The sequence below is a fragment of the Rhinatrema bivittatum genome, chromosome 1 (genome assembly GCF_901001135.1).
Source record: "Rhinatrema bivittatum chromosome 1, aRhiBiv1.1, whole genome shotgun sequence".
NCBI lineage: Eukaryota > Metazoa > Chordata > Amphibia > Gymnophiona > Rhinatrematidae > Rhinatrema > Rhinatrema bivittatum.
In genome coordinates, this window is record NC_042615.1 from 489,363,078 (window position 1) to 489,377,546 (window position 14,469).

Consider the following 14,469-nt stretch of genomic DNA (forward strand, 5'->3'; position numbering starts at 1 on the left):
GAGGGGGGGCAGGAAGACGAAGCACTCGGCCAAAGAGATTGCCGAGGGTCCCTCGTCAAGGACGGGACTGGTATGGTGTAGCCAATAGGCTAGCGAGGAGGTAGCAACGTGACCTGCTACTAATCAACCAATCCCGTTACAGGAAGAGGAGCCGCCTCCTGTCCTCGGGCGCGCGGAGGAGGCGGGGCAGAACTGGGGGATGCCAAAACTTATTCCGAGACTTGCAAAAGCCTTGGAGCTCGTCCAGGTTACACTTTTGCGTTCAAAGGGCACAGCGATCGCTTGTAACTCTGGGTTACGTAACTGCCGCATTTTTTTTTTATTTCTGCCTTCTGTAAATCGTCCTGTGCTTAAGATTACCAAATATTTGGATGGTACCATAGAACGCAAGCAGTTCATTTGCTCTGCATAGGGGAGTATCTCTTGATGTCCTCATTTGCATAGGATTTCGATGGGAGTGCGCGAAGCAGGACTCTAGTTTCAGTGCACCTAAAACTTCTTACTGCGTTCGTAATAAGCTTTAGCGCCATAAAATGTGGGTCCAATTGCAGTTAAACCACATTCCACTGAACACATTTTATTGCATCGGCCTGAAAATGTCAGAAACATTCTCTTCTTTGCTCTGTGATTGGAAATTTGTAGTAATTTTTGAGAATTGATTACTACAAATAGAAGTTTGAAGTAATCATTTCTTAAAATCAGAGGCCCCCAATTTATCAGGAACGGCCAGATAGGACATTTCCAATCACAGAGGGAAAAGGAGGATACTTTTTCTGACTCTTTCATGCCGATACAATGAAGTGCATTCAGTCGAATGCACCGTTTTAGGTGGAAATGAGCAGTGAGGATATTCTCCCTCCTCCCACCCTGTACTGTAGCTCCTCTAGGGCCTGATTTACTAAAGTTGTTTTCCCATTCTGTGTTGGGGAGGGGGTGAAGCTTAGTAAACCAGGCCCTTCATTTCAATTTAATGTAGTTTACTACCACTCTCTCTGATTTTAGCATTAATGTGTTTCTTTATAGTCAATTCTCCATCAATAATTACTCTGTCAAAAGCATAGGCGGTCAACTCAATTTTCATAAACATACAACTGCCTCATTTCCCCCCCTCCAACTTGGCTCCTGATTCCTCCAAGAATCTTGCTGGTGGCTACTGAGAATCCAAAATGAAGAACTTTGTCCCTGGAGTACCTCTGCCTTGCTAGCTTTCGTGTAGTTCTCCTTCCCAGTTTTCCAAGCCTCGTATTCCGGTTTCCTTCTGAGTGCAGGAGTAACTTGGTACGGCTATGGTGTCCCAAAAGCCAAGTTACCAAGAACCTAATGAGTAGAGCCTCCAGTCTCACAAGCATATTGTAAATTACACCTGATTTCTTATGATTTATTTTTTTTAAAGGGATATCACTATACAATGTTATTAAAAAAAAGTTTAGTAGGGAAGGCTGGGGTATAAGAAGTGGGGATTTGTTTAGTTCTTTTGCTCTAGGTGGCTGCAAGAGGGTAAAAGAACCAATACACCCATAAGAACATAAGATATGCCATACTGGGTCAGACCAAGGGTCAATCAAGCCCAGTATCCTGTTTCCAACAGTGGCCAATCCAAGTCATAAGTATCTGGCATTAGATAAATCACAAGCTACTATTGCTTATTAATTACCATACCATACGCGCGTAACCTTTTTAAACCCCTCCTGCACGCCCCAAGCCTATTTTGCATAGGCGACGTGCGCAAGCCCAGGGACACGCATATGTCCCGGGGCTTGAAAAAAGGGGCAGGGTGAGGCATGGCCAGAGGCCTGCTAGGCTGGGGGGCAGGCGCAACTTAAATAATAAAGATGGGGGGGGATTTAGGTAGGGCTGGGGGGCTGGTTAGGTAGAGGGGAAGGTGGGGAGGGGCAAAAGGAAAGCGGCCTCAGAGGGAATGGGGAAAGCCATCGGGGCTCCCCTAGGGCTCGGCCCACGCAAGGTGCACAAGTGTGCACCCCCTTGTGCGCGCGCCGACCCCAGATTTTATAACATGCACGCGGCTGCGCGTGCATGTTATAAAATCAGGCATAGATTTACGCCCACGAGTAGGTTCGAAAATCTGGCCCTGAGTGAAAAAGATTTTCTTCAATTTGTTTTAAATGAGCTACTTGCTAACTTCATGGAGTGCTCCCTGGTCCTTCTATTATCTGAGAGAGTAAATGACTGATTTACATTAACTTGTAAAAGTCCTTTCATGATTTTGTAGATTTCGATCATATCCCCCCTCAGTCATCTCTTCTCCAAACTGAACAGCCCAAACTTCTTTAGCCTTTCCTCATAGGACAGCCGTTCCATGCCCCTTATCATTTTGGTCACCTTTCTCTGCACTTTCTCCAGTGCAGCTATATCCTTTTTGAGATGTGGCGGACCAGAATTGCACACAATATACAAGGTGCAGTCTCACCATGGAGCGATACAGAGGCATAATGACATCCTGTGTTTTATTTGCCATTCCCTTCCTAATAATTCCTAACATTCTGTTTGCCTTTTTTATTGCCACAGCACCCTGGCCCGACGATTTTAATGTATTATCCACGATGATGCCTAGATCCTTTTCCTGGGTGGTAAATCCTAAGATAGAACCTAAATTGTGTAACCAGAGCAAGCATTATTTTCCCTATATGCATCACTTTGCACTTGTCCACGTTAAATTTCATCTATCATTTGGAAGCCCAGTCTTCCTGCAATTCATCACAATCCACTTGAGATTTAACTACTCTGCATAATTTTGTGTCATTCACAAATTTGATCACCTCATTCGTCATACCCCTTTCTAGATAATTTATAAATATATTTAAAAAAACACCGGTCCAAGTACAGATCCCTGAGGCACTCCAGAGTTTACCTTTTTCCACTGTGAAAACTGACCATTTAATCCTACTCTCTGTTTCCTGTTTTAACCAACTTGCAACAAGAAAAATAACTAGCTATGTGAATATAGTGGGCTGTAAGAAGACTAATACTAAAACTATATTATGTTGTTTGAACATGGAAATTGATATAGAGATAAGACCTCAGTATTAGCAAGAGATCTGAATTAACAGAAACTTCTGATGGCCAATTGGTCCAATCATCGGTCTTGTAATCTCTAGTTTTAATTTTATTGATTGTACTATTGAAAATTATGGTATTGACAAACTAACATTATTTTATTAATTTAATTTTTTAATTTAAACTTTTTTATATAAAATTGATGACTATTGGCACTAGTAAAGCAACATTGTGAATTTCAATAAATTGATTATTCTGAATTTGCTTGGAGTCTAGCTTAATTAATGTCTAGCTTAATTAATGTCCTTGTTACTTTGTTGTAACTGATATCAGTTACAACAAAGTAACAAGGACATTAATTAAGAGGCAACAAAGCATAAAGATACTAATTAAGAGTGACAAACATAAATTTCATCAACATTCAGGAAACAGTGTTTAAGAATTTTTCTAAAAAATACAATGTGAATTAAGCTAGACTCCAAGCAAATTCAGAATAATCAATTTATTGAAATTCACAATGTTGCTTTACTAGTGCCAATAGACATCAATTTTATATTAAAAAAAAAGTTTAAATTAAAAAATTAAATTAATAAAATATGTTAGTTTGTCAATACCATAATTTTCAATAGTACAATTCATAAAATTAAAACTAGAGATTACAAGACAGATGATTGGACCAATTGGCCATCAGAAGTTTCTGTTAATTCAGATCTCTTGCCAATACTGAGGTCTCTATATCAATTTCCATGTTCAAACAACATAATATAGTTTTAGTATTAGTCTTCTTACAGCCCACTATATTCACATAGCTAGTTATTTTTCTTGTTTTGATTGCATACTAGTTATATCCGTTTATTTTGTTGGTTAACCAACTTGCAATCCACAAAATTACATCACCTCCTAACCCTTGACTTTTTAGTTTTCTTAGAGGTCTCTCATGTGGGACTTTGTCGAACACCTTTTGAAAATCCAAATACACCACATCTACTGGTTCACCTTTGTCCACATGTTTATTCACCCCTTCAAAAAAATGTAGGAGATTTGTAAGGCAAGACTTCCCTTGGGTAAATCCATGCTGGCTGTGTCCCATCAAACCATGTCTATCTAAATGTTTTGTGATTTTATTCTTTACAATAGTTTCCACAGTTTTTCCCAGCACTGAAGTCAGGCTCACCAGTCTATAGTTTCCCAGGTCACCCCTGGAGACCTTTTTAAATATCGTGGTTACATTGGCCATCTTCCTATCTTTAGGTACATTGGATGATTTTAATGATAGGTTACAAATTAATTGAACTAGGTCTGAAATTTAATTTTTTAGTTCTTTCAGAACCCTAGGGTGTATACCATCTGGTCCAAGTGATTTACTACTCTTCAGTTTGTCAATCAGACCTATCATATCTTCCAGGTTCAGCATGATTTGGTTCAGTTGATCTGAATCATTACCCATGAAAACCTTCTCCAGAATGGGTATCTCCCCAACATCCTCTTCAGTAAACACAGAAGCAAAGAAATCATTTAATCTTTCTGCAATGGCCTTATCTTCTCTAAGTGCCCCTTTAACCCCTGGATCATCCAATGGTTCAACCGACTCCCTCGCAGGCTTTCTGCTTCAGATATATTTAAGAAAGTTTTTATTGTGAGTATTTGCCTCTACGGCCAACTTCTTTTCAAATTCTCTCTTAGCCTGTCTTATCAATGTCTTGTATTTAACTTGCCAATGCTTATGCTTTATCCTATTTTCTTCAGATGGATCCTTCTTCCAGTTTTTGAATGAAGATCTTTTGGCTAAAATAGCCTCTTTCACCTCACATTTTAACCATGCCGGTAATCGTTTTGCCTTCCTTCCACCTTTCTTAATGCGTGGAATACATCTGGTCTGTACCTCTAGGATGGTATTTATTTTAACAATGTCAATGCCTGTTGCATACTTTTTACCTTTGTAGCTGCACTTTTCAGTTTTTTCTAACTATTTTTCTCATTTTATCAAAGTTTCCTTTTTGAAAGTTTAGCGCTAGAGCTGTGGATTTGCTTACTGTCCCCATTCCAGTCATTAATTCAAATTTGATCATATTTATTTATTTGTTGAGTTTTATATACCGTCATTCGGTGAAGCCATCATAACGGTTTACAAAATTTAAAATGTAACTCTCTTAACAATTGTGTAAAATTTTAACAAGGTGCATCATAAGCAGAGGGTAAACATTATTAGTCCAGAAAGTATGATCACCATTGCCAAGCAGCCCCACCATCGTTACCCTCTGTGACCAAATCCTGCATTCCACTGAGAATTGGATCTAAAATTGTTCACTTGCTGGTTGGTTCTTGAACCAATTGCTCCATAAAACTGTCTTTTATTCCATCTAGGAACTTTATCTCTCTAGCATGCCCCGATGTTACATTTACCCAGTCAATATTGGGATAATTGAAATCTTACTAGCTCAAAAAGGGTAAATATATAGTCAATTTCAAATAAACCTAAGTACATACATTCAAAGGAATTTTTATTAATTTAGATAACTTATATGATGATTTATACCAACATTCAAATTTATGCTAAACAATCAAATATAAAAACAATTTTTATGTCCTGAAGCAGCCTCGGTTTGTGAGTGAAACTTGGGCCCTGGTCCGGATTTTGTTTTTTGAAGATCCACAATTTAGGATGAAAATTAGGGGATTAACCCCATATGAAGATCTGTGGTTTGGATTGAAGATCTGGTTGCCTTCTCAAGAAATACTTATGCATTAGAAAGTTGGATTAAAGTTTTTGATCATCTTTCCAAGAAGGGACTATATGCCTTTGAGAGAGTTTAGTGCTTATTGTAAAGTTGCATTTACTCAGATTTTATTTTTTATTTTATTTTGTGTGGATGTGGGTGTGTGTTTGGTTATGTGTGATACTTGGTAGAATATTTTCTCTCTTATCTATTGTATGTCTTATTTGTATGGTATTCTTCATATTTTGCTACACAAATATTGGATATTTAAAAATTTGATTGTTTAGCATAAATTTGAATGTTGGTATAAATCACATAATTTGTAAATTTGTATTTATGTATGTATAGGTAAATATATATGTAAATGTATATATTTATATATATATATTATATATTATATATATATATTATATATATATTTTATATATTATATTATATTATATATAAATGTATAAAAAATGTAAATATATATATAAAAAATATGTAAAATCGAACACCGGTATATAAAAGTAAATAAATAAATAAAAAATAAAAATTTATTTAAATTAATAAAAATTCCTTTGAATGTATGTATTTAGGTTTATTTGAAATTGACTATATACTTATCCTTTTTGTGCTAATAAGATATTGTTTCTCGGGAGTAATTTACCTTTAGCTAATATAACTTACTAATGGGCCGATACAGTACAGTGCGCTCAGATGGAGCGCACTGTACTGTATCGGCCGGCTAACAGTGCGCTCCGATGGAGCGCACTGTTAGCCGGCATTTGGACGCACGTTTTGGACGCGCTAGCTTTACCCCTTATTCAGTAAGGGGTAATAGCGCGTCTAAAACGCGCATCCAACTCCCTCTGAAACTAATAGCGCCCGCAACATGAAAATGCATTTTGATGGCCCTATTAGGTATTCCTGTGTGATTTAGAAAGCAAAATGTGCAGCCAAGCCACACATTTTACTTTCAGAAATTAGCGCCTACCCAAAGGTAGGCGCTAATTTCTCCAGGCACCGGGAAAGTGCACAGAAAAGCAGTAAAATCTGCTTTTCTGTGCACCTCCGATTTAATATCATGGCGATATTAAGTTGGAAGTCCGGAAAGTTTAAAAAAGTAAAAAATTAAAAAAAAAAAATTAAAATGGGCCTGCGGCTGTCGGGTCAAACCGTACGCTCAATTTTGCTGGCGTCCAGTTTCCGTGCCCGTGGCTGTCAGCGGGCTCGAGAACCGACGCAGGCAAAATTGAGTGTCGGCTGTCAAACCCGCTGACAGCCGCCGCTTCCGTCAAAAAAGAAGCACTAGGGATGCGCTAGGGTCCCTAGCACCTCTTTTTACCGCTGGGCCTAATTTAAATAAATTAAGATACTGTATCGCGCGCACAGGAGAGTGTCCTGTGCGCGTGCTGGGAGAGCGGGCACTCGCCCGCTCTCCCGCGATTTTACCGTATCGGCCCGTGTGCTGGTAATTGAAATCTCCCATTATTACTGCACTACCAGTTTGGTTAGCTTCCCTAAATTCTCTTAGCATTTCACTGTCCATCTTACTATTTTGGCCAGGTGGACGGTAGTAGGCTCCTATCACTATACTCTTCCCTAACACACAAGGGATTTCTACCCATAAAGATTCGATTGTGTATTTAGTCTCATGTAGGATGTTTATCCTTTTGGACTCTATGCCTTCCTGGACACAAAGTGCCACCCCGCCTCCCAGATACTCTTGTCATTGCCATGTAATTTGTACCCCGGTATAGCACTGCCCCATTGGTTATCCTCCTTCCATCATGTCTCTGAGATGCCAACTACGTCCATGACATTATTCACTGCTCTACACTCTAATTCTCCATCTTTCTTCTTAGATTTCTGGCATTAGCATACAAACATTTCAAAGTATGTTTTTTTGTTTGTATTTACATTCTGTTTTTCAGTTGAAGGGGATAAATTGGAATCTTTTAGCTCAGGTGAGTTTTTAATTATAGGCACTTGGACTACCTTTCTTATTAGTGGAACCTCTCTGTTGGGATGCCCTAACTCTAATGCTTCATTAGTATCCTTTGAAGATACCTCCCTCCGAACCATGCCCCACTGAGCGACTATCGGCTTTCCCCTTTGTTCTAGTTTAAAAGCTGCTCTATCTCCTTTCTAAAGGTTAGCGCCAGCAGTCTGGTTCCACCCTGGTTAAGGTGGGGCCTATCCCTTTGGAAAAGACTATCCCTTCCCCAAAATGTTCCCCAGTTCCTTACAAAATTGAATCCCCCTTCTCTGCACCATCATCTCATCCATGCATTGAGACTCTGAAGCTCTGCCTGCCTCTGGGGACCTGCGCGTGGAACAGGGAGCATTTCAGTGAATGCCACCTTGGAGGTTCTGGATTTTAGCTTTCTACCTAAGAGCCTAAATTTGGCTTCCAGAACCTCCCTCCCACATTTTCCTATGTCAGTGCCCACATGTACCATGACAGCCAGCTTCTCCCTGCACTTTCTAAAATCCTATCTAGGTGACGCGTGAGGTCTGCCACCTTCACTCCAGGTAGGCATGTTACCAGATGATCCTCACGCCCACCAGCCACCCAGCTGTTTACATTCCTAATAATCGAATCACCAACTATGATGGCCGACCTAACCCTTCCCTTATGGGCAGCAGCCCTGGGAGACACATCGTCTGTGCGAGAGGACAATGTACCACCTGGAGAGCAGGTCCTTGCTACAGGATAATTTCCTGCTGCACCAGGTTGATGTTCTCTGAACATGAGACCTTCCTCCTCCAAGGAAGCACCAAGGCTGCCAGACTGGAGTTGGGACTTGGCTACTATGTCCCTGAAGGTCTCATCTATTTACCTCTCTGTCTGCCTCAGCTCCTCCAGGTCTGCCACTCTAGCCCCCAGAGATCGGACTCGTTCTCTGAGAGACAGGAGCTCTTTGTATCGGATGCACATGTACAATTTTTCACCGGCGGGTAAAAAAATCATACACTCGATGCAGAAGACTTGGATGCCCCCTCTTGCTGCTGAACTGCTGCCTTCATTTTAAATTTGTTCAGTTTTTAGTTAAGTTTTAGGTTGCTATGGGTGTAGGATTGCATACAATTAGGGTCCTTTAAATGTATTAGTGTATTCACTATATATCTGGTAGTGATGTACAAGGGAATGATCAAACTCTCGATAAGGTGTGGAAAATTTCTGAGTTTTAAGTTAAAACATTTTTTTTTTTAAAACTATTAGCCTGCTCCCATCAACTAAAGCAGCTTATATGCATGAAAATAGGTAACATGCATAAGAATTCTGAAGTAATGACTCAATCTCATAAGAGAAAGTGCTCAAACTGTGGGTATTGGATCAGATTCAAGCACTTCTAAGTGAACACCTCCGATTTTTATATCAGAAGGCAACATATCCTGTGATGTAGATGGCCCATTAAACTACATTTCCGATAATGCAAATTTCCTACTGCAGGAGCTTCCCTTAGATTGCCAGTGCAAAGATATCAGAGTGACCACACCTACAAACGTTATCACATCCTTTGAATGGTTATTCTTTTTCTCTGATTTGAACAACTGCCAAGAGAGATGACTTGCTGTTTTGTATCATCCTGTTTGGGCAACTAGAACTGGTTCGCTAAATGTACCCAACTATGGGCCTAATGTATAAGGTATGATCAACACACCTGTTTATGTGTTTTGGACATAAACAGGCCGATGAAGAAAGGTGCCTTTGGGCCAATGCACAGTTTTGCCCACAGCTGTGCACACATTTTCGGCAAGAAAACTTTACTGCCTACAAGTGAGGGGTTTTACCCACAGAAAATATGTGGGTAAAATTGGAAGCACTGCTTAGTGCCCTTGCATGGAAATCCCATTCAAACGAGGGCATTACATAGTACTCCCTGACGCAGAGAGCTGTGCTGGAAAAAAACACTCTCTCTTAGAGCTGGAACTTAACTCCTGTGTCAAAGATGGACGTTTCCAGCGCTGCAGTGTGCCGGCACTGATTCGCCTGTAAATGGCGCAGGCCCCGCCCCCCCTTCCCAAGTTAAAATGTGCGTTCAATCTGTTCCGAACGCACAGTTTACATAGAACACGCTGTTTAAAAATTCCCAGTGCATTTGCATGGCATTATCTTACTGCTATCTTAATGCGGGCATTAAAAATATTTGCTGTTTCTTAATGTCCAATTACTGCATCAGCCTGAAAAAATGTGTGTATAGACCTGTACGCACTGCTGAGAACCCTCGCATGAAAATCCCATGCAAATGAAGGCACTAACTGTTACTCCCAATTTAGAGTGGTGCGCTGGCTTAACTCAGATTTTTCTAGCACTGGAAATTTTAGTCCTGGTCAGAGTGAAGTAGAGTTTCCAATACTAGACTTGTGGTGCAGGGATCTCCAGTCAAGATTTTATGCCCAGAAAGCATGTTTTTTGACCAGAAAGCACAGACAAGCTTTCCAATCAAAGCTTTTACCTATCATTTTATTCTTTTGTTGGGGACTGATGTTGCACTTTTTGATTAGCTAATGGCTCATTTTAATTGTATCTTTATATATGAAGTTATTTAAATTAATTCTTTTGTTATTGTGTGTAACTCACCTTGGGGACTTCGAGACAGATGAGGAATTAAGTTGGATTAATAAATAAAACATATACATTTATTGCTTGCCCCTATTTGACTGTACTACTGTAAAATCTGAAGACTGCAGAAGACCTGCAAGTAAAAGCCAATGTTCCAGTTCTATTTGGTTCTTGTGTGTAGCAATATGTTCAGGAGCTAAATATCAATATGAAGGTCTGCCAGCCACGAGGCCTTCAGGAATAAATTAGTGAAATTCTACCCTACCTCTATTGAAAGAGCAGAGATTATAGTGGTTCACTCTATGGTCCATAGTATCAGGTGCATAGCCACAACTACAGTGTAGCTTGCCATTAATTTTCCATTTATGGAGGAGATTTGCAAATTGGCCTACTGCTGTTCTAAAGTGGTTGACGGCACACCAGCATCTGAGGAACATCGAAGCAAGGAAGTATGACCTTTGAGTCTTGAATGAAACGTCTGGAATGTTTGCATTGCTCCATTTTGTTCGCCAGATCTGGATGAGATTCTACGAGGCTCAATTCTCAGAACAGGGACATGAGCTTGAGTTGTCAATCAGGTACACCAATGTCTTGGCTGCTGGGTAGATTGTCTTTGACGAGAAAACATATAGCCTCCCCTTGCAATCTGCAGTCCCTGTGAAGAGTTGGTGGCAGAACGTCTGCCAGAATAGAGAGCCAGGCAGTTGGTACTGGTTTCAGTGTTCCAGTTAGGATGCGCATTACGTTATGAGTCAGGGAAGAGCTCGGGAAAACACATGTGCTATGGGATCTGAACATTAAAAATTCGCTTCAAATGCCAATAATTTTGAAAATAGATTTAATCTGATTCAAGTTAGAAATGTGTTTTTAAAGATCCCACTGCAACAAAGCAAAACTAGAGACAACAGAAACTTTTTTTTTTTTTTAAAGAATACATTCACATTTTTTTTTAATCTGCAGAAATTAGCTGTCAAAAAATCTCAGCAACAGAAGAGAAAAGAAGAGTATTGGTTAACTGCCATTTGAAAGCAGTCAGTAGTTATTGACACATGACAATCACAGTATCACCACAAAAGTAAAACCTATTAGTTTCTGAACAAGCCAGGCACTTGCAATTAAAAGAAAGTCAAATCCAGTGAAAAACAGATGAGCAGAGGGGCAGTGGTTAGTTGAATCATGGTCTGTGATCTAGCAGCTCGCGATCAGAAATTGCTATGGCTGATCATGGCTTTCGATCTTGATCATGTTTCGGGATCAGCTTTTCAGAATAGAAACTAAAAATCTTTTCCATAAACAGTCTTTCTATAGACATAGATCGAGAAGTCTACAAGTCTTTTAAATTCTTCCCCCCTGGGTGGCAGACATTCCTCCCATTTTGACAAAAACTGACTCCAAAAGACAAAGTAAGGAGCAATTACAAACTGCTGGATTACACACCTCATGATTCCCTAACTGCATTTCATTTTTATTTGAAAAAAAAAAAAAAAGATTATTGTGAACACTGATATGCCAAAATGACATTATAGAAAGCCTCCCAAACTCTCTCTCCCCCCCCCTCCCCGGATGTCTGTAGAAAAAAAGCCTCGCTCAGGGCCACAGCAGCACTATTCTCCCATGGGTCTAAATTTAACTCCCCAATCACACTGCAGATTTTTAAAAAATTTCAGCCACCATCTGAGAGGAGAACCCCCCCCCCCCCCCCGCTCAAAAATCCTAAACAAAAAAAATTGTTATGCGTAGGGAAGATTGATGCAGCAGATACCAAATATTCTAATGCTGTCAACCTGCCCAATGGAACTACGGCCCAGGAAGAAATAATTACTCAGTTAATTGTTCATTTGTCTAAGTTCTGGGATTTCACGGAGTTGTTCTGGTGGCCACAACAGGCAGTTTATCAGTCAGCATCTCCTTGGCATTAGGTTATAACTAGACAGACATTTTTCGAATCATGTAGTTCAAGATGCCACCATTCTGGAAGTAGGTGAGCTCTACATCTGTGTCGAATCTCATCACAGCTTGAAAGGTCTTCCCAGTGTCCAGCTGTGCAGGGAAGAAATGGGGTGGGTTAGCAGCTTGTAGTGTCAAAACCATAAATCAATTTTTCAGACTGAAATTGACGACAACGTTTATATTTATTTTATAAAACATTTGCAAACATGCTGAAGCTGCTCATCTGATAACAATTGGGAGAGAGCATAGGGAGAAAAGGAGGTGGTAAATCAAGCAAAGTAAAGATACAGTACATGGTAGAATATTGTACAAGAGAGATTTCAATCCAAACACAAAAAATGGCCAAATTGGAGTGGGGCTTAATTCTATTTTAGTTTGAGACAAGTTTTTAGGATCATGGATTCTGTGGCAGACGTACTGATTTTATTAAGATTCTTCTATTCCACCACACACCAGCCAGGTTGTTAGAGGCAGATTGTGAGGTAGGTTTGCGGTCTTCGGGCATGCGATACCTGCAGTTGCCTACCAACTGAGTTGACAGAATTCAAACATGCTTGGGACAGTTACAGAGGGCAGTGGAAAGGGTAAGTGAGAGGGAGAAGAGGAGAGAAACAGGAGCCTGGGTTTTTGTCTTGATTTAGAAACACATTTGTCCGTCTATATGGAACGATAGGACACCAAAATGGGAAGTTGACAATGCCTACTTGCACCGAGCAGCAGTATGGCTGCATCAATCTCCCAGGAAGAGGCAAGGTCGACCAGCATGGAGCAGAAGCACAGCTTTGGTACATTTTCAGATACAATTTGGGAAGTAGTGGCAGGTTGTCGCAACAGGCTAACTTTATTACACTCCTCACTAATCATAAAGAGGGAAGTGATATCACCCTTCTAAGATGGCGGCCTGAGTGGGGTTTAATAAAAACCCAGATGTTCCCCTTTTTTGAGAGTTTCCCCAATATATATATATATAGCCTCAGTGTGTGTAGAAACTATGCTACAGACTACAAAGCATCGAAAAACGGTTGACTTAAAAGACCTTCCTTTCATGGAAGGAGGACTAGGTTCTAAAGAGCCTAAAGTAGTTGCAGGGGAATGACAGTCTGGAAGGCCTAGGGATCCTGACTGAATTGGAGGCGGCCACATTATCTCACCAGAGCTGATTTACAAGCATGGTTTCAGGATTTAAAAAAATGGACATTGCTTCAGTGAAGGGGGCTATCTTAAGAGTCGATGGCTGAGTTGCAACAGGATATTGTGGGCATAGGGAAGAGCAAGAAAGAGTTCTATGGCACAGTTTCAGGAGGATCCTTCAGGATATGGAAAGAGTAAAAGGTCCGGGAGCCGGGCACCAGAGGTGAGTAGGCCCGGTCGCGGGCCTGCTGCAGCCAGGACACACAACAATCGATGCCCAGCGTTTTGTTGTTGGGCATCTGGTTCAGGGCCTCAGAAAGCTCTGCTAGACTATGGACATATTATTACAATGTAACCTTTTCTTTTTTTAATTTGTTATATGTAAACCAATGTGATGACTTATGTTGAATGCCGGTATATAAAAAAACAAATAAATGGCAAACTGACTGATAAACTGGAGAACCTAGAAACCCGTTCCAGAAGATGCAATCCTTGTTTTCGAGGAATATTTGAAGCAGGTGAGTATGTGGATTGTTTTGAAACTGTCTGTAACATATGTAAATCTGTGTTAAGAGCAGGTTGTGAGGGTTCTTCTACCTCTGAAATAAGGTTGGATCATGCCCATCGTGCATTGGGAGCACCGGCTAAAAATAAACCAAGAGCCATTATTGCCTGCTTCTAGCATTGTGTGTTAAAAGAGAAAATCATGAACAAAGACAGATGGACACAATCTTTCTACACTTTGTACAAGAAGATATGAAAAAATAATCTGTACAACCAAGGGAAAAAACCTGCCTGGTCATTGGTTTAGGGAGCATGCGGGTGCTGGAATAACAGAATAAAAGAAAGTAAGATGCCAATTCTGGCATCCCAAGCTAATATAAAACCAGATACTCTGGTCTGCACTATCCTTTGTTTTCATGCTGAAATTAATCCTGTGTATGCTAATTTATATTCCTCTTCTACAATACTGGCACCGGTAAACATTTTTTAAATGTAACAAATAGATTTTCTGGTAATTGGCCTACAGGCCCAATAGCAAAATTAGAATGTATGTAACAATTAAGAGATGATTATTTCAGGTAGTAGAATTATTAAACTTTT

At 40.1% G+C, this 14,469-nt stretch overlaps 1 protein-coding gene across 1 annotated transcript in view; it reads right to left on the bottom strand.

The window, feature by feature from the left end:
* Window positions 1–11,104: 11,104 nt before the first annotated feature.
* Window positions 11,105–14,469, bottom strand: part of ACO1 (aconitase 1) — a 172,281-nt gene continuing 168,916 nt past the window's right edge. Inside the window, exon 21 of the mRNA XM_029608585.1 lies at window positions 11,105–12,324. Within this exon, the coding sequence (XP_029464445.1) occupies window positions 12,211–12,324 (114 nt within the window). The 3' untranslated portion in view covers window positions 11,105–12,210. The remainder of the gene's footprint in view (window positions 12,325–14,469) is intronic.